General features: G+C 37.8%; 1 protein-coding gene across 4 annotated transcripts in view; it reads right to left on the reverse strand.

The window, feature by feature from the left end:
- The window catches only part of ZFPM2 (zinc finger protein, FOG family member 2), a 455,190-nt gene that overhangs the window by 127,560 nt on the left and 300,293 nt on the right, over positions 1-27,337 (reverse strand). For all 4 annotated transcript variants that reach the window (XM_043507433.1, XM_038391883.2, XM_038391882.2 and 1 more), the window contains one exon: positions 15,637-15,748. In XM_043507433.1, the coding sequence (XP_043363368.1) occupies positions 15,637-15,748 (112 nt within the window). The remainder of the gene's footprint in view (positions 1-15,636; positions 15,749-27,337) is intronic.

The raw sequence follows: 27,337 nt of genomic DNA on the forward strand, positions 1-27,337 counted from the left end.
TGAATGCTCTTCAAATATTTAGACTATAGGGGCTTTGCAATAATCAATTGCAATCAATCAATCAAGAATTCTTAACAATTAAAATCCAGTGCTAACTCTGAAATCACAATGTGCCCTGTGGAACCTGTACCTACGTTCTTAAAGGAAAGGTCATCTACCAGCTCACTCATTTTGTTTGCTCTTTTTCTTTTGGCCATACCAAAGATTTTGCTCTCTTGTGTGTCACCTATTTAAAATTTGATTTTCATGCAATTTCCTCCTGTGCAATTGAGGAACAATCTTTTAAGTAAGAGGAAGGATTGTCTTGTGTTGAAAATATACCCATTTGAGATGTAAGACATGGGTTCTATTCCCCTTTCTGCAAAATACTCATGCATATTATTTAATATCTCTATATCTTATTCTTCTGAGATGTAAACTGGGGGTGATAAGATTTACCTCAGGAGTACTCAACCTTTTTCTTTCTGAGACAGCCCCCAACATGCTATAAAAACTTCATGGCCTGCCTGTGTCATAATAACTGTTTTTCTACATATAAGAGTCGGGACTGACATTAGGGGGTAGCAAGCAGGCCACTTGGCCAGGGCCCCATGCCACAGAGAGGCCCCACAAAACTAAGTTGCTCAGGCTTCAGCTTCAACCCCGGTGGCAGAGCTAAGGGCCCTGGGCTTCAGCACTGCACAACGGGGCTTCGGCTTTCTGCCTTGGGCCCCAATGAGTCCAATGCCAGCCCTGCTTGGCAGACCCCATAAAACTTGCTTGCAGCTCCCCTATGGGCCCCAGACCCCTGGTTGAGAACTGTTGATTTACGTAACTATCAGGAAAGGAGTACTTGTGGCACCTTAGAGACTAACAAATTTATTAGAGCATAAGCTTTCGTGAGCTACAGCTCACTTCATCGGATGCATTTGGAAGTGAGCTGTAGTTCACGAAAGCTTATGCTCTAATAAATTTGTTAGTCTCTAAGGTGCCACAAGTACTCCTTTTCTTTTTGCGAATACAGACTAACACGGCTGCTACTCTGAAACCTAACTATCAGGGTTAATATGTGACTAACATTTTGTACTGTTTGTAAAGTGCTTTCAGAGCTTGGATGAAAATTGCCACAGAAGTATAAAGTATTATTATGTTTAAAACCTTTGTAAATTTTATGCCTGTTTACCAACCATGGAGAATTAATTTTGTTTTTTTAATTTTTCCACAAAAGAGGTTAAGCACAGCAGTGACAGTGCCACCTTCCCCATACTAACTGCCAATGAAACCCAACCATATTGTGCAGGACCAGAACTAAGAGGTGACAGGATAGAGTGTATGTCTCCACTTAATATCTGTCCTCTTTGATGAGAACCACAATGTTGCCAATCGGTACCAATTTTAGTGCTTTTTATAATGTGGTTATATGACCATTGGAAACTAGATTGACACCCCATTTTTAACAGAGGTAACCAATAGTCCCAAATGATAAAAGCTTTGCAACTCAGTGAGGCTGGATTTGAACTTAGAATCCATTTTCAATCTCTTGAGTTAAACCAGTTGTATCTTTATTAAAATGTAACCCTCTGTATGTCACAGGCTATATCAATTCAGTTCAATCCAAAAACATGGAATCCAAGAACTTGCTTAGGACACATTCACTTTTGTAACTGAAATTAAACTCTGGGAGGTGTAAATTAGGAAATGTACTGCATATCATAAAGACAGAACAGTACTGTACATGCTGCATGAAAAATCATCATATTGTGCCCACTTGGAAAAGTGGGTTCTTTTTCTGTATGTGTCATACTACAGTTGATGTAACTGAGAAAAAATGCACACATAAAAAAAGACATATTCTTTTCTTGACCCATGTGCAGAGCTCACGACCTTCAGGGGGCTCCAGGCAAGGTACATGGAAAGAGGGGAGAATATACCCCAAGGAGTTGAATGATATCATCTGCAGCCTTGTGTAAACTTTAAGAAAAACAATTAATATGTATTCTTAAAGGGCCCAGATTTTACAGTTTGAAGAGATTTCTCTGGAAACAGCCAAAGCTGGTAATTCTTAACATGGTTATCAAAATAATTCCATTTTTTTGTCCAACCCGTCTACTTAACATCAAAATAAAATGAAGTGCACTTCCATCTCAAAGCAGTTTTGTTTCTTAGTGAACAGTTCCTGGAGCACTGATCCACAAAGCTCTCTGAGGATGGGTATCTGAACATGTAGCCAACTCTCATTTAGCTGTAATTCGTTTCCATTTTAGGAGGGAATGGGAGATAAAGTCTCAAAGTCATACTTCAGACTACATTCTACACCCAACTAAACTATTGAAAAATATCATTGTGATTTGATACGAAATTTGCTCCTATGATAAATATACCATTGAAAGTTAATCACAGGACTGGTTTAGTCTTAACCTGTCAGTCTTATTTTAAGTTTTCATAAAATTGTAACTTGAAAATGTATTTAAAAGCACTTGTAATTTAACTCCATTAATACACATATGCAGCCATCATAAGAAAGCAGCCTGTTAACTTTTAAAAGAACAGTTTGTTAATAAAGAATTTATAATTGTTATGCTCAGTTTATGCCACCCGTCTCATTTTCCAATGCAAAACAATTTCTTTTATCTTGTATTTTAAGTTCAGTTGCCCATCATATAATATCAGTGAACTTTTTGGCTGGCCAAAGACCCAGTTCACTCCCTCATGTCTCATAGGCTTCCGTTCCAACATTTCTGAACATTTGTTTCAGCTAACAGATCAGCTGCATTAGTTCATCATAGTTTCAGAGTTGAAGGTTAGGGCATATCAGTCAATTCCTGTTAACTGAATGATCCTTGGCTTTCTCAAAAATATCTTTTCTCTGCTTTTATGTAGTTTGTTCTCTGGCCTAATTGTTCAACAACATATTTGTTCAGCAATATTTTTACCAATACAATTGTAAAGGGAAACTTTCGCTTAGACAATTATGTGTTATGCTTTACAGAATTATCATTACAAACAAATGTGATATTGTTTATTATGATAATGACAGGCAGCATTGCACATATTATCTGACTGTGTTCTTGAATTCCATAAACAAGAAGTGGCAGGGGTTACTAATGCCTTCTGATAAAGTCTAATAGTGTTCTTATTCAGTTGTCCTCTAATTACATCTAAGATCTCAACATTCTTTTTAGATTGGTCCACACCACAAGATGTAGTTTTTGTTCTTGTCCTCAGTTACCTGAATCCTTTTACCCATTACCTTTTTCTCAAAGAAATGGTGCTTTCCTGATAAATTACTAAATTACTATTACCACTAATACTTCCACTACTTCTAATAGTTAGCATTTATAATAGTGCTTGTTTATCCATCAATTTCAAAGCACTTTGCAAAAATTAGTTAAAAACTACTCTCTCTCTCCATTCCTGACTCTTTCCGAAGTTATAGATGATTGTTATTTGGTTTTGGATCATTAAGGAAGGGAGTTGCCTAATCATAAGCAGCTATGGTGATAGCTTTGTGAACAAGCCTTTTAAGACTTCATTGAAACATTTCAGCCAAGGTCTGACTTCAGCCACTAGACTAGAAAGTATCATGGCAGTTTCTCCTCCAATAGTGAGCTCCAATTCAACACAGTGCCCACCAGTTCAGAAATATGGATCATCATTCACTCATAGCAACTTTCTACTAAAATTCCTTCAGTATCATAACTTAGCCCATATTTAAAAATCCTCTCTTAATATTGTTCAATCAGGGTAGCTGTTTCTTTGTTGGTGCCACTACTGCTGAGCACACCCTGATCTAATGGAATTGAAAAGAAACAGAATTCCTTTTCTTCCTTCCATTTTTATACCACATAAAGAAAATCCATTGTAAGAGAGCTGCTTGGTCCTTCCCAGCACAATCTGCAATAATAAGGAGTCATTACCCATATGTTTAAGAGATATTTAAGCAGGTTGCAACTTTTCTATACATTTCACTTTCTTTTTTGCAAGTGATGTTTAAAATAGCAGAGGCATCTCCTAGAACTGAGAAATTTACATTAAAAGAAATTTTTTAAGGATTCATTAACACTATTTATTTCAATAGGTCCACAATCTGGAACAATCTGTAAGGGGACTGTAAGTCCCACTATGAATGGGAAACATGCAGCTAGTCTGGCTGCGGGATTGCATACTGCCTGAATACTGCAAGGCTTTGCCTTTTGTACATATATTTTTATTTATATACAATTATAATTATTATTGATTCCCCCCCAAATAAGGTGAAAATAGAAAAAAAGACAAAAGAAGTACAAATCAAGGAATGGGAAGGGAGGGAAAGGAAAGGAAGGAAGGGGACAGGGAGGGGAAAGGAGAGCTTTATCAGGTTCCATTTACTGGGAATTAATCAAAGGTTTCTAAAAAGTTAGACCAAATCTTTTCAAATTTGTCCAAGATCTATCTTTTTCTAACTGTTACCTGCTCTTTAGGTGCCAGGCTAGCCAAGTCTCTGTAAGAAGCTTCTATCCCTAGAGGTAATCTCTCTTCCATCTAAGCAATGTGAGTGGTTTGGCAAGCACTGCTTTAGAGAACCAACCTTCCCGTCTGCTGGAGAGTTTCCAAGATGATGGGACATATCCCAAAAGACAGTTCTGGGAAGTAATTTTTAAGGAGGTATCCATTATCATATTTATCCTCCTGCCTATTTCTAGCCAAATGGACTGTATCTCGGGACAATCCCAAATCTGAGAGACAGTGTGGCTCCAGAAGACCCACATCTCCACCAGCAGTCTGTTTTGGCAAGGCAAGTGCACGGTAACCAATGGGAGGACCAATATGAAGAAAATAGAATTCTTTGATCCAGGCCTGATGCAGGCAATCTAAAGTAGGGAGGATCTTTTGTTTCCTCTTTCTGCAGCAAGGATGAGATGCTGGGACATGGAGGGAGCAGAAAAGGGCAGTGGACAATGGGTCCTTCTGCTAGGTAGATATACAGGCTGAACCTCCTGCACATTGCTGTTGGGTGTAAAGGGGCACCCTCTCCCACTACAGCCTTTAGGCTGTAAAAGAGACAGTGGAGCAGCTAAACAACTACTACACACCAAAACCCCAGGTTATGGTAAGAAGACTCCTTTTTTCCCAATCCCTTCTTAGCCCACATAGCCCATTTACTGTAACTTCATGTGGAGAACGGCAGTATTTGGCCCATAGGCTATAATTATTATTTTTTAATCTTCACCTAATTTTGTTTAGAATTTATTAGGTATTTTTCCATTTCCATAATTGTTTTCAGTTTACTAACAGGAGCTCTTTTCATGTGATGTAGTGAATTTCATTATATCTTGGTTAAAAAGAAGGTATAAGGTGAGGTATTGATATTCCATTCTTCACTGACACTTAGCATCTCATCGCTGCCTGATGTAGCAGTAGTCTGAAAAAAATACTTCCATCATGTATGTTCCTTGTGAATATCCAACATTACAATACATTGGCAGGTAATCTAGTAGTAGATGGTAGGCAAACAGGTAAGAGCATGACTCAGGTTTGAAAGCTGGCCACATTTTTAAAAAAGAACACAAACTTACTCACTACAAGAGGTTTTCTAACTTCTTACAGCTCTGAATCCACTTGTATGAGCAGAAAACATATCAGACAATCCCCACTGTTGCTATGTGACCCATGCATTTCTTTCAGCATACAAAATATTTTATCCTTTTTTAATGCCAACCAGTCTCTTTAAGCTTGTAATTTAACAATGGGAACAAAATGAGCATTACATGCTTTTAAGAATACCACAGATCCTAAGTATTACTAATTAATAAATTATGTAAGGCCGTATATGTGTTTGGGTAATTTGAGAAGCTAGAAATGCTAGTCATGCCATGAACTGTATAAGCAAGCACAACAGTCACTAGTTTGAGTTTCCAAATTAACAAAAAAATGAGCATAGTGACCTAATTCTACATCATCTGCCTGAGGTTGATGACTAGAGACCAAAATTCGTTCCTTCACGCAATAACTGACTTATTTGTAACCAGCTAGAAATCAAATACATTCAAGTGATTTCAGTGCTTTCTTCCAGGCAGTTATTTTGCTGTATAAAGTCAATATCTACTTTGTGTTACATTTCAAACTAATTTTTTGATAGATAAGCATCTTGAATATTATGAAAGAATCTTCTTTTAACTATTATAACCAAGCTTCATGTATTTGAAAGGTAAGATTGACAGAAGCCTTATATCATACTGATAGTTGTCACACAAGACCTTCTATAATGGATGAAGAATATATTTCTAGATTTTCCCCCTTCTATTTCTATATGGCACACCTGCCACCATTAGTTTCCCTTGTGTCATAAATACAGACTAGCATTATTTGACAGGAATCACTATGAAACCAGTTACAGATAAATCCAGGCCTGTTTCCTTCCACATAGACCTTTTACATTCAGTTCCGAAGGGGCTGTTTGAAAAGAATGACCAAGTTTGATTTTAGGCTTCTAGGTCATGGTTTCACCTTGACAACAGCTCTTTCATTTCAAGCAATAACATTTGCCAGGATCCCTAAGGTGCTTTCGTTTTTGTCAAGAACTGAAAAAAAACCCCTATGAAAAAATGATAAATCTTAATTCATAAACTACAGGACTATCTCTGTGTCTCTAGCACAAAACTTTAAATTCAATCCAAGAACTGGATGTGTATTAGAAGTCTTCAGATTTAAACCTTGTCCACCATGATCAAACTGGATTTATGGAGCATCATAACTCTCCAGACACCATCCAGCAGCTTATTAATTTAATAGACTCCTGTCCATTCCATGATGTTCCTGCCCTGACAGTCTCTCAAGATAAGGCGAAAGCTTTTTGACAGGACAGAGTGCATATATATTTTCTTCTGTTTTCATGTGGATGAGGTTGTCAACAACTTGAAATGTGTGGCTCAGCAAATTTGTTTTTTTCCCCCTTGTAGCTTTGCAGGGAAAATGACAGCCAACACTCTGTAAACTAGAGGGGTCATGAGGCATGTGGTTTTCCCCAACCCCAAGTATTTATTTAGCATAAGGGTCTGAAAAATAAAAGAGAACAGAGTAAAAAGTAAAAGTAAAATAAACCACATTTTATACCTAGTGTGTAACTGGGGACAGGGCAGGGAAATGACAAAGGCTCTCATTAAGTACCAATTTTTTCCCTTGAAACTTATTTAGAAAAATCAGGGGGAAATATACTCTCCACCATACTGAGGTTAATAACAGAAATCTTTTCATGATTGTCTTATTTAATTTTTGCAAGTGGATCTAAATTTGAAGAAGTATTTCTTTTCAAAAGGCTCCACTGTGGAATGCAAACTGTGCTTGTTTTCTGTGCCCAAAATACACTCATGGATGAGCATAAGAGTTAATGTCCCAGTTCATGGCATTGTTTGCTGCTCCACTCCCAAGTCTACTATTCCATAGAAGTCATATGTCAGTGTTCTGTAGTTAACCCTCCCTGAAAATAAAAGGAATTCAGCTCTCAATGAATGAAATAAATGTCCCAATATTTGTGAGAGAGCACAGCAAAAATTTGCACATACTACCAAAAAAAAGAAACAACCCAAAATTAACAAAAAGAAAAGGCGTACTTGTGGCACCTTAGAGACTAACAAATTTATTTGAGCATAAGCTTTCATGAGCTACAGCTCACTTCATCGATGCATCCAATGAAGTGAGCTGTAGCTCACGAAAGCTTATGCTCAAATAAATTTGTTAGTCTCTAAGGTGCCACAAGTACGCCTTTTCTTTTTGCGAATACAGACTAACACGGCTGCTACTATGAAACCCAAAATTAACATATGGCTGACATTTCAATGATGCACAAATAATGAATTGCTTGATGAAGGTATTATATCAGTTCCTTTGTGCTGCATTTCTGGACAAGCAAAATACATGACTAACATCTAGAGGGACTGGAAGAATTAAGCGTGTGATTATAGGTAAATACAGCAGACACATAGAGATATACAATACAGCCTTTCTGAGGTCATTCACAAGACCCTATCCTCTCCATATTTAATTCCCTTTCTCATGGATCCCTACAGTGAAACCAGCTAAAAAGCATATTAAGTAAAAAATGAAAGAAAAAGTATTTGTTGTTCTCCCTTCCCCAAACCTTTTTGGATTGCGAGTTCCATGAGGCAGGTGCTGTTCATGCCTTCTTGTCTCTCTGGAATGCATCCAAGACAAAGTGGATGTTATCATAAATAAACAAGAAATACAATATCTTGCCTTGCCACATGGGGTGTAGCAGGGGTGGGTATGTGGAAGGTTCCTTGGCCAACCTGCCAGCTCAATAATTCTCCAAAAAGGATCAGCATGAATGGTGCTCTTCCAGTACATCCTTTCTACTTGTCATGGCCTATTTGCTAACCTTTCTCTTAGTGGTCATGAGGGTATACTGCCCTAGTACTAAATGGATGGGAAAGAATCTCAGGCCCCATTCCTCCAACACACATCAGAGAAGGATTGGACACTGCTATTATTATACACGTACACTGCGCCAGTCACTCACTCTTATTTTTTTCCTGGCAACAGCATTTTACAATTTATCAGAAAGTTACAAAGAGAGAAATTTAAATTCACACACAAATAGCCAATAAGAAATCTGTAACATCACAGAAGGCATGTTTACCTAATAGAGGCTGTTCATGGGGACTAACATTCTCTCTACAGATACTGCATTCTGATTGTCTACACAGAACATAACAGTCTACATTTATACACATAGGGATTTAAACAAAATATGCTTTTAATAATATGTGAAAGAACACCTAGAATTCTGAAGTTACTTATATGCTCTAACTTAACCTTTGGCCTATTAAACAATTTTCCCTTTGATCCACAACAAATACACTCATATCCTAATGCAGCAGCATTTAAACTCCTTAGAATATTTGAACTATGCCTCATTAGGGTTCCTGATGCTATGCCTCTGTACAGTAATTTAACATTGTGTTGGCTGAAATTTCAAAATGCATTTGCTACTGGAAAACTCACTTGCTGGAGAAAGATATGCCATTAAGAATTTCACAGAATAACCACAGGAAAGAAATCCTATGTCACTATAGAAAAAAATTAAAATTCCTCGTATTGTAAAGTAGTCTTTACTACAAAGGTAAAATAGACTAAATTTTCTTTAAACAAGAAAAGTTTATTAAAAATAATATTCAGTTCTGTATTGCAGAGTAACTTAGCCCTTTTACAATAGTTGTATATCTTCAAAGCATTGTATACATATTAGGTAATTAGCTAATTAACTCCCACAGCACACTAGTGAGGTCAGTATAGAGATATTATGTACAGACTAAGACACATAAAGTTTAAGAGACTTACCCAAGGGTACACAGCAAGTCATTAGCAGAGCTGAGATTAGCACTCATGAGAGTCTGGTACCCAGTTCTGTCCCCTAGCCTATACTATTTTTTTAACAGTGCCTATTTATAAATTGGCTACATGGCACAATTTCATTGTGGGCATCAGTCATTTTAACGAATCTCATCCTGTAAATCTACCCTAGCAGACTTGTTTGCCATTATGATCAGAGAATAGACATTTTGGGGCAGCTTTTAATAGTAACATCTGTTCGAACGACAAGCACCCAAGCCTTAGCTATGTGGTGAATCATTCCTCAGTAGATTTTTTTCTTTTCCATTTTTGTATTTACAAAAATAAAATGAAGGATTATTAGTTCTTACCCTACGGCAACATCCCTTCTAACCGGGATTTTGTATTTTGTTTTAGACTCTCAGCTAGCAGTCACTGCAGTTTCACTTGTGGAGGAATACAGGTTTTCAGGGTATTTAATACCACATATCAAACACTACTGGGGCAATTAACAATATCACTCTCTAGAATTATTTACAAAAAAATCATTAATAATTTTTGAATAGCAGTGGGGTAAGAACAAATGTTTTTTCTGCTTCATCCTCTTAGTAATAACTAAGGGCATAAGCTACTCAGTAAGGCCAGACAGAGAATGAAATAACATCAGTAAATCACTAACATAAATGTAAAAACAACCAATGCATAACATGAAATGAAATGACAGAAGGTTCAAGAAATATTTGAGTTGTTGCTGTACAACTGAGCCAGTAGATGGCTCTTTTTCAGTAGCTCTCAAGGCCAGTCGGCCAATAGTCCTGACCTCAAACCATTCCTGAAGAACATGGCAATTTGAATCAAAATTGTAGTTTTAAAAGCAGCCATCTTATGATCTTTGGTTTCCTATACAAACATGCTCCACAGCTCCTACGTGAACTTTAAACACCCTCAGTCTTATGCAACATAGCCAAGCGGCCTTAGACATATATTAAACATATTGGTTTTACTGCATGGAGTTATCCTGTGGTGCTCTGCAATCAATTACTGTTATACCACCATCATTAATAATTTTCTTAATGAAAATGATTCTGTTGATCTCCGTTGTATTTTAATTATCAGAGTTAAGCATAATTACACTGCAGCTCTGAGCTGGCATGTAGACTCCTTTAGGGCGCAATTTTGTTTTAACACACTGATAAAGTAATTTTACATTGTGTCAGTTGTTTAGTTATTATCCAGTCGTACAATTCCACTGTATTCCTGATAACAGATAATAACCTTAGCACCTCCTATATCCTGAAGTCATTTAAAAAGCAATATTGGAATCTCACAACTAGCTAACTTAATCGCCTTATGATTTTATAATTCCCACAGCTAAATATTTGTACAGGCACCCTGTTTTAACAATGCCACTAAACATACAGTATCCATATATTCCATATGAAAGTGAGAATGGTTTTAGTAATGCACCTAAAAATGTGTTTATGTGAGTGTGCATTGCAGTCTGTGCAATTGTATTTTGCACATTGTTTCTATTCTCTTATTTTCAGTCCCATTTAATTTTCTTAAATTCCTAACAGAAGATTTCTAGGTAATACCTCAGCCCTTTCTTAGGTTGTGGATGGATTCATAGATCCAATTTTATAGCTCTCCCAAATTTTTGCATAATCCTATGTTAGGCATGGCTGCTTCTCAAGTACGCTAAGTTGCTATGAACATACAGTTCATGCATAAATACCATCTCGGTCTGTTTCAACAGCACCTGTATTTTGAATCATTCAACCTCTGTTGTTTGAAAGAACACATTTGCAAGTCTATGGAAAGCACAATTTTTAAAATCTATTTTAAAAATTCTATTAATATATATTGGAGAGTTCTTAATCCACTGGATAGTTTATCTTTGTGGTTTCTAACTGATCATTAAAACAAATAAAACAGGACTTTTTGGATTTAAATGTAGTTTTAAAATAGTCTTCTCTTGTCTTTTAAACTAAGTTTACATTATACAAAAATAAGAAAAATTTAAACGACCTGCAAAAAAGTGTAGTTGTTTAAACTGTATTAATTAACTTTTTGCTTTCACCATTAGTCTTAATGCTGATGCACACATGACCTGAAAGGACACTAAATATCATTGCCTTCAAAGCTTGAATGATTAGCTATTTTCTCATTCATAGTCTGCTCATACTGAGTATTATCTGATGCACAGTTTAGTCAATGAGAGTAAACAGAGACACCCAAACATTAAAAATACGAGCAAACTATGCAAATGTCACAGGTCAGTATTTGGAAACTGAGTACGCATTCCACTATATAAACATAAAGAAGCCTATGTTTCCTATATCCAAACCTATATCTATAAATAAATACATAAAATTCATGTTCACTCACCAAGCACAAATACTACAGAAAATTTCCAAGGCAAAAGGAGAGTTAGGTGACCTACTCCCATTGACTTTCGATAGGAGTTGAGCACCTACCTTCCCTTTGTGCCTTTGAAAATCTCCCCTACACCTTCTATTTGCAATATGAACATTACTTTAATTATTACAGTCTCTAATGACCAGGCAATCAAGAATGCCATTCCTACATTCATACAACATACGTGGGGCAAAACTCTGTTCTCAGATGCACACAAAACTAGAGATGTATGCAACTTCCAAGTGCAAAATTTGACCCTAAATTTTTAATATTAGCTGATTTTCAGACATATTTTGCTCTTAGGAATGTGCCAGCTCAGTCTGCTCATCTTATCTTGAGTATACTGAGAATAGTCTCTGACATGACCAAATCAGTCCACACTGAGTTTAGCTAACTACTTTCTAAAATGAAAACGGGCAGTTAAGAAAAACAACCAAAACCGTCCAAAAAACTGCAACATAACATCAAATTACAACTTAATGATACCTAACACTATTATATTTGAAGTATTGACATTATGGAAGACAAAAAGCCAACACAAATCAAAGCAATGTAATCCAAAATGTTGTAATGCAAATTGAAGAAAGAAGCATTATTGTACTTATTTATTTTGAGAATATTATATTTGGCACTGTTTTAAAGTCCAGTCCCATAAGTCCTTCTGACTCAGAAAACTCATTGCATGCCATTGGTGTTCCGGGCACTGAGAATTTGCAGGATTGTGTGCTTAATAAACCACAGAATATCCAACCCAAACTGTGCAGTGGGTAGAGAATGCAGTGAACATTCCACATATCTCTGATCTATTTTGCAAGTTCAATTAATGTAGTTGCAGATTTTTACCTTACAATTACCATTATGATTCAGACTTTTGTCACATATTTTTTGTAACAATATGTGTTTACATAATGCAGATGGGATATCAAAGTTTCTCTTGGCCAGTATAGAAGATACCTTGCAGTACAATTCCATAGAGCTACCCTTTCAATACTATGTGACCATGTATTGAAATGTGAAATAACAAACATAATAATTTAAGTGAAATAGGGTTCATTTTAATTAAATGAACAATGTTTTCTTTAATTCAGAGTAACTGTACATCAAACTGAAACAAGTTTTCCTTATTCCAAACCCCTCCAAATTACTATAGATGTGTTCATGTAGATAGTAATTTATCTGTATAATCAATTAGTTAATGTTTGTAAATATTGTATATATACTAAGTATTATAATATTTACAGCAGGCTTGTGTACTTGACAAGACACTGTCTTATGGGAATTTTCAGAAGATATGTAAGAATGAAAGAAAATTCCTATTATAACAGAAGTTTTTACCGTAAAATGTTTGTCCATGAAGCAGGTTTAACACTATTCAAAGTAAATTGTGGTTCCAATGCCTAAGAAGCTCTGCCATACCACACACACAATACTTCACAAATTTTCCCACTTGGGCAGTTCAACACAATGCTCCTAAGGAAGCATGACTGGATCCCCTTCTGTGGTATTTCAGGTATTGCAGGTTACAGAATTAATGTATTGGTCTTTTGTAATTATAACAGAAAGAATTGGTAAGACCCTCGTGTGCAACTCATTTTGAACATGCTAATTCCCTGTTTTCAGCATTTCAACTTTCAAAGGCTTGTGGCAGTTTAAAAGCAATCCTCTTATAATTATATAAATTGCAATGATTATAGGAACAAGTTGTAATTGTTTCTAGTAAGTTTTTAGGAGTCTTTGATGTTATGATTAGTGTTTTGTGTGTTAATATATTGATATGGGTGCTTATTTGCCTGGATGCTGAAATGGTCACTAGGTTGTCGCAGTAAACAAATCTTTGATCTCAGTAGGTCTGTTTGATTAGACATAAAACCTAAAAGAAATTAAACAAGAGCAGAACAAGTTCTGAAGTATTCACAATGCACTGAGATTGGGAAATTGAACACAAGAACAGAGAATCAGAGCTTTGCAACCAGATCTTGCCTGGAAAGCCAAAAACAGCAACAGCTGATGGGTTGTTCCCATGCCATATAGTGCTTTCCTATAATACTGTAATGTATCCATGGTTGAACATGGAGACATCATGTACATGGTTGCTGACTATACCACACACCTGGCGTTGTGGATTGTACTTAGAGCCTTTTGATCCAAAAGTCTTTACATCTTGAGCTAAAATAGAGATTAAGTATGGGAATGATTAGATTTATATCTAGGCTTGGCAGGATTAGATTTTTATTGATAAGTGTCAGTAAATACTGATTTCATTGTACATACACAAACCAACTAAAAGATAATTCCATCAATAGTAACTGAAATGTACATATAGGCAAAGTAAGAAAAATGCTGCTTGAGAACTTTTTAGAGGTTGATTTCAATATATTTACTTTGCATATTTTGACATGTGATGTTGACAGTTTATGGTTTTTGTTGTGCTTTAGCGGTTATAAAGCTTTAACTTTTTGAATCTTAACAACCACTGTCATTAAATTATTATTGTCTGATCCCCCCATTGATTTCCCACACTTACAAACATTTAAATTAATAAAAATTGGGTGGGGGAATGCTTAAACCCCATTATTTTGCACAACTGTGAAAATAGAAAAGGAGTACTTGTGGCACCTTAGAGACTAACAAATTTATTAGAGCATAAGCTTTCGTGAGCTACAGCTCACTTCATCGGATGCATTTGGTGGAAAAAACAGAGGAGAGATTTATATACACACACACAGAGAACATGAAACGATGGGTTTATCATACACACTGTAAGGAGAGTGATCACTTAAGGCATCTCTAAGGTGCCACAAGTACTCCTTTTCTTTTTGCGAATACAGACTAACACGGCTGCTACTCTGAAACTGTGAAAATGTAATTGATAAAATAGAATTAAATGCTTAAAAATAAACCTATTTATCTGTTGAAATTATTTATATATATATAAAAGATGAATTCTGCCAAGCCTACTTATATAATTTTTGTACCAAAGCAGTGACATTCACTTGAGCAGGCCTGACATTCCATCCCAAAGGGGGCAGTGGTATGAATTTCATCCACGCATTACAGTATGATGTCATAATCTTTGTACAGAAAATTTACCAAAAATAACTTCAACATATTTTGATGTCACACTTTGGAATGTCAAAGGGAATGAGCCTGCAAGCTAGCTGCTGTTATTTTCTATTATCATTCAGACATGAATTCTTAATCCATATAATGGTTTCAATGAAGTCCAAACTTTTCTAATTAACGAGTCACGTGACAAGGTGGGTGAGGTAAAATCTTTTATTGAATTAACTTCTGTTGATGGGAGAGGCAAGCTTTCAAGCCACACAGAGCTCTTAATCAAGACCTTTCCCAGACCTAAAGAAGAGCTGTGTGTGGCTCAAAAGCTTGTCTCTTTCACCAACAGAAGTTGGTTCATTAAACGATATTACCTCACCTACCTTGTCTCTCTAATATCCTGGGACTCACACAGCTACTTCTACCCTGCATGCAAGATGTCACGTAACAGTCTGCACTATAATATGCCATGGGGCAATGCAAACTGATGTGACATGTAAAAAAGCCAGGGAGAACTCACTTAGAGAGTATACACACAATATGGATCTAATATTTCCCATGAGGCCTTGACTCTGAGGGTGAAACGAGCATGATATTTTATATCTGGTATCTACCTGAGTAGTGGTTCCTCTCTGCTTCAAAAGCATTTAATATATTAGACAGAACGTGGTGGTTTTATTGTTAAAAGATAGCAAAATAATGTTATTTAAGATGTGAAATAGGGAATAAGAAATACTTATATACAAGGCAAGGGAAAAATACACTGTTCCAATTTGCTTTCTCTTACGCAATGGGTATGTTTCGATGCTGTCATTAATTCCTTGCAAAGAAAGCAGAAGAAAATCAGCTTGTGTTTACCTTTGCTGTACACGATGCAGTTGTTTTTGTTGTCTTCTACTCCTTGCCAAGTCACATCCAGCAACCACTTGGGGCCAGCAGTCAGCACCATAGGGACTGGAGCCTTTGTCTTCTGTAGAAAGGATGATAACAAATAGATGCCATTTGCTTGTGTTGATTAAGAACTTGAATAATAATAGTAATAATCATTTTATTTGCAAACAGCTAAATCTCCAAACTTGTAAGCCAAGGTCTTATTCCCCAGCCTCAGGATATTTTTAAGAAGATACAAGCAGTAAGGCTTTTCACTGATATGAATGGTGGAATTATTATCAAGGATTTTTCTGAATGATATTGGATCAGATCTCCAAGATTAGGCAGATCTCTGGTGGTTCAGAATTATAAAGGGAATGCAGATGACTTTTACAGCAAAGAGCCAAGTATTTAGAAGTGAACTTTAGACACATTATACTTCATTATCAACAGGATCTCACTATTTCCTGAAACAGACAGGAAAGAATTTAAAGAATCAGTATCCATTTCAAAGACATGGCCTGGGTAACATTTATATTATAGTAGGAAATTATTCCAAATGGATAATGCAATTTCCCCCCATTTTCTAAGTGTTGATGTGCAATTTTACTATGGCTGAAATAATAATCATGCTAATGATTCACTACACAAGGTCTCCAAAAGTCTGTGAAAGAGGTAGTGTAAATGAATTCAAATCAGAGGAATTAAAACATGACATCCCCAGTTCTGAAAGGCACAGAGAGGCAAGAAGACACACACCAATAGTTTTAACAAAAATATATCCAGTGTACATTTTACATTCTATACTCATAGGGTTTGGGATTTAAGACAATACAGTACAAGTACCCACATTATTTGTGCTTAACTCTTTTCATAAATCTAATAGCAAAAAACTGACTGATCTTGAATTTAGTAAGCCTTATCATGAGTGTCCTTTCATTGAGTGGTAGTGAAACACCGCTTAGACTTTTATCATTCAGAGTGCTTTTCCTGTATATCAAACATTATGAAACCACAACAGAGTATAGAGTACAATAAAAAGGTCTCAAGGTAATTTTTAACTGAAATTCTTTCATCTAGATATAATTCTGTCCAAGAGACTCCAACCCTTTCTGGGAGAATTTCTCATATTTTCTCTGCTATCACTGATTCTCCAGTTAGTGCCAGTAATAGTTCACTTGAGATTTTCCAGTGATTTCAAATATCTAAGGAGCTGGAAAACCATGTGATGACATGGAGATTCAAGATGCATTGATGTTTATTGAGTATTATAGAAATTTAGTGAACTATTTTAAGAAATTTACTGAACTATTTACAATTGAACTATTGTATGTACAATATATGGGTGCAGGCTACTTGCAAATAAAATAAGAAGATTATAAAGGATTTTATTTACATAAGGAAAATTATTTTATCTTATATGAATCCATACTGAATATCATAATACTTTTTATTGAAGACATATTGCCACTACTATGATGATCAATATCCCCCACAACACACCTTTCAAGAGCCATGGGTCTTGCACTTGCCTCTCACAACACTTGGTGTACCTCATCCAGTGCACCAAATACCACAAAAACAATGTGGGTGAAATCTGACAATCACAACGCTCTTGAATGAACTCACACAAAAATATGATAAAAGACAAAAACACTCTATCACCTGTGAATGAACACTTTTCTGAAAGCAATCACTCCATATCTCATCTCTTAGTCCTCATCCTCAAAGTAAACTTGCACAATACCTTCAAAGTCTGGGAACTTGAATTCCTAATGGGCTGCTAGACACTAAAAAACATGGGCTCAGCAGAGACACTGGTTGTAAGACTCAATACAACAATTTGTAACCTACTAACCCTTCTTTGTCCTCTGACTGCAGATGTGCTAAGTTCCCACTTGATTTTAATTGGTCTCCCGCAATATGTGTTAACCCTTTATGCTTAACAATCTATTTCACCTTGTATTTAGCTGTGACACTCTGAAGGCATGTCTAAATTAGACAAAGGTTTCTAACCATCAGAGGAGTGCAGTTCTGGAACAGCCTTCCAAGTGAAGCAGTGGGCGCAAAAGATATATCTGGCTTCATGACTAAGCTTGATAAGTTTATGAAAGGGATGATATGATGGGATAGCCTAATTCTGGCAATTAACTGATCTTCAACTATTAGCAGTAGATATGCCCAATGGCCTGTGATGGGATGTTAGATGGGGTGGGATCTGAGTTACTACAGAGAATTCTTTCCTGGGTGTCTGGCTGGTATGCCCACATGCTCAGGGTTTAGCTGATCACCATATTTGGGGTCGGGAAGGAATTTTCCTCCAGGGCAGATTGGCAGAGGCCATGGGGGTTTTCGCCTTCCTCTGCAGCGTGGGGCATGGGTCACTTGCTGGAGGATTCTCTGCACCTTGAAGTCTTTAAACCACGATTTGACGACTTCAATAGCTCAGACATAGGTTAGGGGTTTGTTACAGGAGTGGGTGGGTGAGATTCTGCAGCCTGCATTGCGCAGGAGGTCAGACTAGACAATCATAATGGTCCCTTCTGACCTTAAAGTCTATGATTCTATATACCCTGGGCTCTAGGACCCTGAGAGGTAGGAGAGTCTCAGAGCTCAGGCTCCAGCCTGATCCAAGATGTCTACACACCAGTGAAACAGACCTGCAGCCTGAGCCTCCTGAGCCTAGGGTGACCAGATGTCCCGATTTTATAGGGACAGTCCTGATATTCTGGGCTTTGTCTTATATAGGCGCTTATTACTCCCCATACCCTGATTTTTCACACTTGCTATCTGGTCACCATACCTGAGCTCAAGTTGGCTGGCACCGGCCAGCCCAAGGTTTTTCTTTGCTGCGCAGACATACCCTGAGTACCTCTTCCAAACGTGAAGAAGAGCTCTGCAGTGTAGCTCAAAAGCTTGTCTCTTCCACCAACAGAAGTTGGTTCAATAAATGATATTACCTTTTTCATCTTGTCTCTCTCATAATATTTTTTGACCTTCTTTGGTTGGCTCTGTACAGAACTGTTGTACTGAATCTCATATTCTTTCGTTTATGTGTATTTTATCTTTCATATTCTCTATGTAAACGTTCATCCATAGGTTTTTACTTTTTCCATGTGTGCTATATTACATTATTTGCTTGTCCAGACTAACAACTGGAACAAACACAAATACCGAGGGAAATAAATAGAAAGAAATGTTTCTAGAAGTGACCTAAAGAAAACTAGTGACAACAAATACATTAAATGTGGTAGGATTATAAATAGAAACAATGTGGCTGACTTTTCAGAATTGTTTCTAGTCCTGCAAAACTAAGATATACAAATGCAGAAGTTGTGGCTAGTATGTACCTTATGTAGGGAACTGTGATGCAAATGTTATTTCATTACATAGATTTGGAATATGGATTTAAAGCAATGATTTGATTTTACTAGTTGAGATTTTTTGATTATGTTATGCCCCTATTTAAATCACTAACAAGCCATATGTATGACAACACCAGTTATGTAATCAGAGCATGCCATTTACATAACGATCCTGAAAACAGACATTATAGAAATGAGACATGCATGAAAGAAACAACAAAAGAAAGAAGGAAAGACAATCAAATCATTAACCTCTTCCCTCTAATATTATAAACAAATATAAGCCTGATTTTCTTTCATACTAAAATAGCTTTACACTGTTTGGGCAATGAAAAATGCTTACATACATAAGAATCATGCCGTATGTGTTTAAAATCACTGCAAGCTTTAGCAGCAAAGTCAGCCTGGGATGGCCGTGATTGCACAGCCATGAGAAGGAGGTTTTGTGAGTTAGGGCCTGTTCCTATAAGGTGCTGAGCACCTTCCATTTCCATTGCAGTCAATGGGAACTGAGTATGCTCAGCAGCTTGTAGAATCAACTCCCAGTTTAAGTTCACATTGTTGTTTGCACACTTATTCATGGTCATTGGTTGCCCCAGAAGTAATCAAAAGGTAGAATAAATCTATTTAGGCAATAGTCCTTGCCAAGTAGATAATACATTAAACTGACAAATAAATGAAAGGCCTATTTTAAGCTATAGTCCAAGTTTAAACAAAAAGAAGGCTTCTCTTATCCAGTACGTGCAGAAAAGGACACACATTTACTGTTCTCCAAGTTCCCCAGCTTCCACTTCCACAACTCTCCTGGCTTTTCTCTTCTCAGACATCTGACCTTTCATTCCTTTCCTCCTCACCTAGACTTTCTGTTGTGCCTCAAGTGGCTGTTATTATTATTTGCATTAAAGTTGTGCCTAGAGGCCCCAATCAATATCAGGGCCTATTTGTGCTTGGCATAGCAAGAGACAATTCCTGCCCCCAACAGTTTATAATTTAAATAGACAAGACAGGTGAAGGGTGAGAGAAAGGAAGTACTATTAACCCCATTTACTGGCCTTGTGAAGGGGGTGGGAAGCTGTAGCAGTGATATCTTGATTTTAATAAGGTTTATGACATTCCATAAGTGAACTAGGGAAATGTGGTCTAGATGAAATTACTATAAGGTAGATGCAAAACTTGTTGAAAAACCAAACTGAAAGCGTAGTTATTAATCGTTTGCTGTCAAACTGGGGGAACATATCTAGTGAAGTTCTGCTGGGGTCTGTCCTGGGTCTGTCCTGTTCAATATTTTCATTGCTGGAGTGAACAGTACGCTTATACAATTCGCAGATGATCCCATGCTGGGAGGGAGTTAGTCCTTTTCAGGATAAGATTAGAATTCAAAACCACCTTAACAAATTGATGACCTGGTCTGAAATCAGCAAGATGAAATTCAATAAAGACAAGTGCAATGTACTAGACTTAGGAAGGAAAAATCAAATGCACAATTACAAAGTGGGGAATCATTAGTTAGGCAGTAGTATTGATGAAAAAGATCTGGAGTTAGAGTGGCTCACAAACTGAATATGATTAAAAAATGTGATGCAGTTGGCTAATATCACTCTGGGGTGTGTTAACAGGAGTGTTGTATGTAAATTACAGGAGGTAATTGTCCTGCTCTATTCAGCACTGGTGAGGCCTCAGCTGAAGTACTGTATCCAGTTCTGGGTGCCACACTTTAAGAATGATGTGGACAAACTGGTGAGAGTCCAGAGGAGAATAAAAATTATAAATCGTTTAGAAAACCTGACCCAGGAGGAAAGGTTACAAAAACTGGGCATGTTTTGTCTTGAAAAAAAGAAAAATTAGGGGGATCTGATAACAGTCTTCAAATATGTTAAGGGTTGTTATAAAAGAGGATGGTGATCAATTGTTCTCCAGGTCCACTGAAGGTAGGACAAGAATCAATGGGTTCAGTCTGCAGCAACAGAGATTCAGTTAGATATTAGGACAAGCTTTCTAACTATAAGGAGAGGTAAGTACTAGAATAGGCTTCCAAGTGTGGTTATGGAATCCCAGTCATCGGTGGTTTTTGAGAACAGACTGGAAAAACAGGGATGGACTAGGTATACTTGGCCCTGCCTCAGCATGGGTGCCTGGAATAGATGACCTCTGGAGGTTCCTTATGGCCTCACATTTCTGGGTTTTTACAGAGGGGGAAAAGACACACATTCAATTACGTGATGGGAATTGAACCCAATCCTCTCTCTTGTGCTTAATCATAGGGCCATTCTTCCTCTGGCTAGCTAGAAGCCCAATCCCAGGCTAGTAACAGTATCTGCGAGACCAAAAAACATAGTACTAAGGCTGGTGCCTAATCTGCTCCTATACTGTATCCATGCACCCCAGCATACACTGAAAGCCATTAGTCAGATTGGAGTCTACTTTGCAGTCAGCAATGGTGCTTTAGTGCTTAAAGGTTTTCTTGAGCTTAAGAAACTGAACTGCAAGCATTAAAATAATTCCCAGGTGAGCTGTTTAAGTAAAGCTTGAAATCAGTTCAGCTGTCTGTGAATGGTTGCTGAGTACGACAGCTGGGCTGGAGAGGAAACAGGGTGTTTCTCTTTAAAGTTCTGCCACTTGAGAAGAATCGGTGGGCAAACCTCAAAGGAATTTGCCATGTTCCTGTCCTAAGTCTGAGCCAAGCTATACAGATATGTAAATTAACTTCTTTTTATTTGAAAGTGAAACTTCACAAGTCCCCAACTGCCTATAAAGCTTGGCAACCCAACTAAGGGAGAGGTATAACTTCTCTCTGAAGAAATTTTTTATTACCATATTATAATAGCCATAAGAGGTGGCCACATGTTCCTGTTCATCCTGGGTCACCGTAGTATTTTTGGGGGGACTGGCACTAAAAGGTTAGGAAATTCACAGTGCACATAAGATGCTCACAATAACACAGAGTATACGACCTTGTTGTAGACTATTGCTCTGTAAGAATTGAAACATGTTTACTTTATCAAAAAGTTTTTTTTCCTAAAATGGTTAAAAGTAAAAGACCACAGTCCAAGATAACAAGACGCTTTGGTTAAATCAATCATGCCTTTATCACCTCAAGTTTAGACTACTGCAATGTGCTATACCTGAGGCTACATTTTAAATCCATTTGAAAGCTAAAGACACTCACTTGTAAAGCAGGATATCTCACCTTGAGCGTGTTACACCAGTGCTTTTGGAATCTGCGCTAAATGCCTATATGTTACTAGGTGGAGTTTACGGTTTTGGTTGTGACCTTTGGAGCACTAAAAGGTCTGGAACCTGTCTATTTCAGAGACCATTTCTCTGCCTTTGCCACACTGGGGGTCTCTTGGTTTAAAGCAGAAGGAACTGCTGGCAGGGCAAGATGTTCTCCATGAGGGCTCTTCAACTTTGGAACTTGATCCTTCCTTGCACCAAAATAATCGGAATGTGTTGACTTTCAGGGTATGCTACAAAGATCACTGTTGCTTGGACTTCTGGGGAGACAAGTACTGACTGGGGTAATACCAGGAGAAAGAGGAACATTCTTTAATCTTGTTACTGTAAGGTTTAGCACATCATTGCTGGTATATGAAGAACTTTGCTGTTGGATTTCCCTTTATGTTATAATTTGAGTTATTAACTCAATATTTTTAAACAGTGTCTATAGTCTGGGAGAGGTGCCTTTTTCTTTTGTTATAAATCTATAGAAATTAATTAAATAAAAATTGACTGCACTAGCTCAGAGTCTCTGAATAAGCCCAGGTGTAGTCCGTTCCACGTACTTTTCATAACAGTAGGAAAATGTGTAGGACTGCTGAAAAAGACCTCAACAAGCAAATTAAACATTATTTCCCCCGCAAAAAAGAATTATAGTATAAATTATTCAAGAAGCTTACATGGTCATTCTGTCCACATCCAAAGGAACATAAACAGGGATTCCTCAACATGCCTTAAACCCAGATTGACCTACAACGGGAATCTTGAGTTTCAATAAAGATGGAGTATCACAGAACTGAAATATTGTTTACTATTCATTCTACATAGAAGCAAAGGTTCTTGAATACTTTGTACCTGAGAAAGCTATTTCAGCTAAAGGTCTTATATTCATACAAACCACAACCAGACAAATTTGACAAGGACAAACAGGGTCAAAAGTGTGATCTCTTAGGGAACAATTAGAATCAGCTAATGAGGATAAAAGAGGTCAAGCAGACATCCACTTTTCACTAACCTTTTGAAATAACTGGACAAACAAGGGGCGGTAACCCTCAATAAATGTTTATACTTGAGTCAAGAGGTTAATGGAGATAAAAATACCCGTCACAGAGATCTGAGAATAGTTTTACATTCCAACCTAAAAGGAATCAGTGCTGGCAAGGTAATGTTAGATAGATTCTTTCTTGCATTTAGCTCACAAAGATTTCTAACAATGGATGTGTGCAGCATGGCAGAAATTTGAAGAAACCGAAGTCAAAAGACATTTTATCATAAGCATGCAGTATGGAATCCATGAAGTTCTGGTATCTGGAAAAGGGAGGTTAATCATTACTAACTGTTTTATGAGAAGCTGTGTGAAAGGAAATAAAAGATAGTAAAGTTAATGTCTAATAAGTCAGTATAACATGATGGCAATGTCCTGGGAATGCCCTTCTAAAGGGTGTTCAACATTATCTGAGAGGACGTACTGTTCACTGAAATGCCACTATATTCAGGGCTGGCTCCAGGCACCAGCGAACCAAGCAAGTGCCCGGGGCGGCAAATGTACAGGGGTGGCAGGACATCGGGCTCTGGGGAGGCAATCTGCACTCAGCGGCAGCGGGAATTGGGCGGCCACACTATCACTCCGCTTCCGTGTTGGGCGGCAAAGTTTTTGTTTTGTTTTGTTTTGTCGCTTGGGGCGGCAAAAATGCTGGAGCCGGCCCTGACTATATTGCTAACATTTTTTTTTCCGCACTCACTACAGGGCTCTGCAGTGTCAAAAATACCTTAAAAAGGCTAGACCTCTTTAAAGCATCCTCACCAAACTGTGGAACATGCTGAGAAAAGCAGAGGATTAGGGGCCTCAGTTCTAGTTCTCTTCTGCTCCAAACCAAACAGATTTCTGTTATATTTTGCTAAAAATCAAATCAAACCAAATTTGTAATGGCAACCATAGTAAAAATCCTGGAGATTTTGGGTTCCCATAAATGGTAATAAGGAAGATTATTCTTTCTACAGAATCTTCTTGGCCCAAGAGAAAGTTCTGATGTCCCTCAGCACAGTACTTTCTACAGACAATTACAAACAACACTGTACTGAAAGAAGAGCTGTAAATATCCCTCAGGTGCCTCCAGATATGAACTCAGGTCTGTTAAAATGTCAGTTAATAAATACATATGTGTTTCTACTTTAAAATTCAATTCAAATTCAATCTGATAGTCACCAGGATGGTGTATCACTGACACTCTGACCCTGCAAAACTCCTCATTAAAGTCACCTTTAGTAAGTCACTGTACCCAGCAAAGTAAAGTATAAAAAGCAAAGGCATATAAACTCATCAAATCGTTTCAGCTGGAAGGGATCATCTCATACCACCATCTCATACCATCCTCCAGGCAGTAAAAGGATAGATTTAAATAGTTCTAAGAGATCCCTAATAGATTGATACTTATTCCAGAAACATTGGTGATTTTACCATATCACTTCAGCTCCCCATAGTTAGAGCTCTATACTGTACTACCAAGGACATGTTGCATCTATCCCAGTCCAATTCCTCATCAGTAAATCTACTATGAAATCATTACCTCTTAAAAATTACATAGATTAAATTCAGACAGCCACATCACAACAACTCAATGTACAAACAGACATGCTCTTCTTTGTGAATTATTCTTGTGAGGAAGAATGGACACTCCCCGGAATACTGCTATCTGGTGCAAAGTCCTTCTCTATGAAGATCAGTTTCCAAAAAGCATGTATCTAAAGGGATTCGCTGAAGATCAGTGCTGACTGCATGGAAGACCATAGCCTTTAAATTGAAATATGCCCTCCCCTTCACTACTTCCCTATGACTGCTTGGCAGCATGGCTTCAGCTGGAGCTTTCCCAGTGGAAATGGGAACTGGTTTGCATTGGGAAGCATGCTGTGGGCAGCAGCCACCTTCCTTCAGCTACTCACAGATTTCACTGCTAACTGAACTCCTGGTCAGAGCATTTGTGAGTCAGAGCGTGTCAGGAGGTGGCACTCCACAATTCCATCTGTGGAAGTGTGGAGTGCAAGTGTGGAGTGCAAATCCAGACACACATCTGTGTCTGGATTTACAGACACAGACTCCCTTCCTGTCACTCAAGATTTGGAGTATAGGCAATGATCTCCAGTTTTATGGCTCCATCCTACATGCTGACAGGCCCAGTTTAAGGAGCAGGCATGACAGGCCCTAGCCTATGGTCACAGGTCCTGGAATCATCTAATTACATCAGTATCTTAGATTTCACTACAAAGAAAAAAATTTCTAGACCTCATGGTCGTGAGGAAAAGGTGACCTAAATGTAACTGATGCAGTGATGTCTGCCTGAGTCTGCAGACTACATGGAATAATATCTCTGAGAGATGTGATCCCACTTGTGAGGGGGCTTATGAGGGGGTCCTCAGAATCTCTTTGGTGGGCTAATTCCAAGACCCACCATAGGGAGATCTGGCAACATTACCCCAGCAGAGGAGTGTGTGTGCAAAAAGAACAGAAGAGTGCAGCTGGTACTGCCCACTCACGTTAGCAGATATACCTTGGCTGCTTGGGTAAGCATTGAGGTGCCCCTTGCTGATATCCCTGCTGTTATTAGCCACAGGATGTTGAAGCTGCACCGGGGAGAAGGACATCCCCATGTCAGCTCCCAGCCTTTCTTGAAGAGGAGGAGAGTTTACCACCACTGGCTACAAATTGAAGGTGGAGCCATGGACAGCCCATGTAATGCACCCTCTTGACAAAACATGGTGCCATCACTATGAATATTTGAAAATCTGCTGGTCCTGAAAAATCTTGCATCATCCTGATACCCAAAAAATACTCGATTTGGCTGCCATTTAATTTGGAATTCCTCCAGTCTGAGGAGAGAGACACTTTAGAGGTTACATGACAATTTTTCATGACAATACAAATGAGGATCGTCTGTGCTCACAGACGCTGTTGCCAAATCAAAGCTTTAAAAGTTTCAAAAGCAAATATGAGTATACACAGATGGAATCCTGAAAGACAGCTGGGATTCCCTGCAACAGAGAAATCCTGCATTTTACCCCAAGGGATCATTACTTGTCAAGTAGCAAAACTGTGCAAACACTTCAACATACTTGCAGGAGGCTGAAACAGACAACAGAAATTCTCACACCAAAATATACTTAACTATATTTCTACATTGCATATACAGCCTTCCATTTGAGGATTTCAAAATACCTTACAACCATCAATAAATATGTCTGTCACCTCTACTGCAAACTAAATGCAAGAGAGATTGAGAAATCCTTCTAACATTACCTTGCCAGAATTGATTCCTTTCAGGTCAGTATGTAAAACTAGACTCAGATCCTGCTGTTTAGGTACCATGCAGTAGTTGCCATTAAAAAGCAGCAGATATTGTACCTTTCACACTCTGCACATGAAAACGCAGCAGATATTGGTGCCTGTTTGGGTACTTCTGAGATTTAGGGGGTGAAACTCGAACAGGCACAGCACAAAATTCACAACCCATGGGGAAGGGAATTTAAGGTGTGTTTTTAAACCACCTTTGCACCCTCCTGACCCTGGGCTGGAGTGACCCCGATGTAATTTAGCCTCCCAGCCCTGCCAATAGGCCACAGTGCTTCCTGGAATCTCCACAGTGCTAATAAGGGGGTGCAGTGGGGTTACAGGATCTCCTGATTCTGGCATGTACATTCAGGTTCACTAAAGAGGTTTAGAATGAAAGTCTCAAATGAAAGAGGTCTCAAATCATGTCACACTGGTCAGCAATATCATTATGAAATGCATGTACGAATACTATGAAAGGAGTTATGCATATATACTGAAAATATGTTCTTAATGTCTGTGTATGAGAGTTGGTCGCCAGCAAAGGTGAAAAACAGGGTTTCCCTCAAACAAGAGATATTTCACCATGTAAACTGAGTATTGTCTCTTTCACACTGAATTCCCCATCACCAATCTGAACTGAATGCAAATGAAGGATTATAAGAATTTCAGAAATAAATAAATAGGAAGAGAAATACAGCAGGGGGAAAGAACCTTATCTTGATGAGCACTTCAAAAGTTTGCTTTACTATGTTTGCGGGCAGAGAAAACACCCAGGCACCCTTCA

The sequence above is a fragment of the Dermochelys coriacea genome, chromosome 2 (assembly GCF_009764565.3).
Source record: "Dermochelys coriacea isolate rDerCor1 chromosome 2, rDerCor1.pri.v4, whole genome shotgun sequence".
NCBI lineage: Eukaryota > Metazoa > Chordata > Testudines > Dermochelyidae > Dermochelys > Dermochelys coriacea.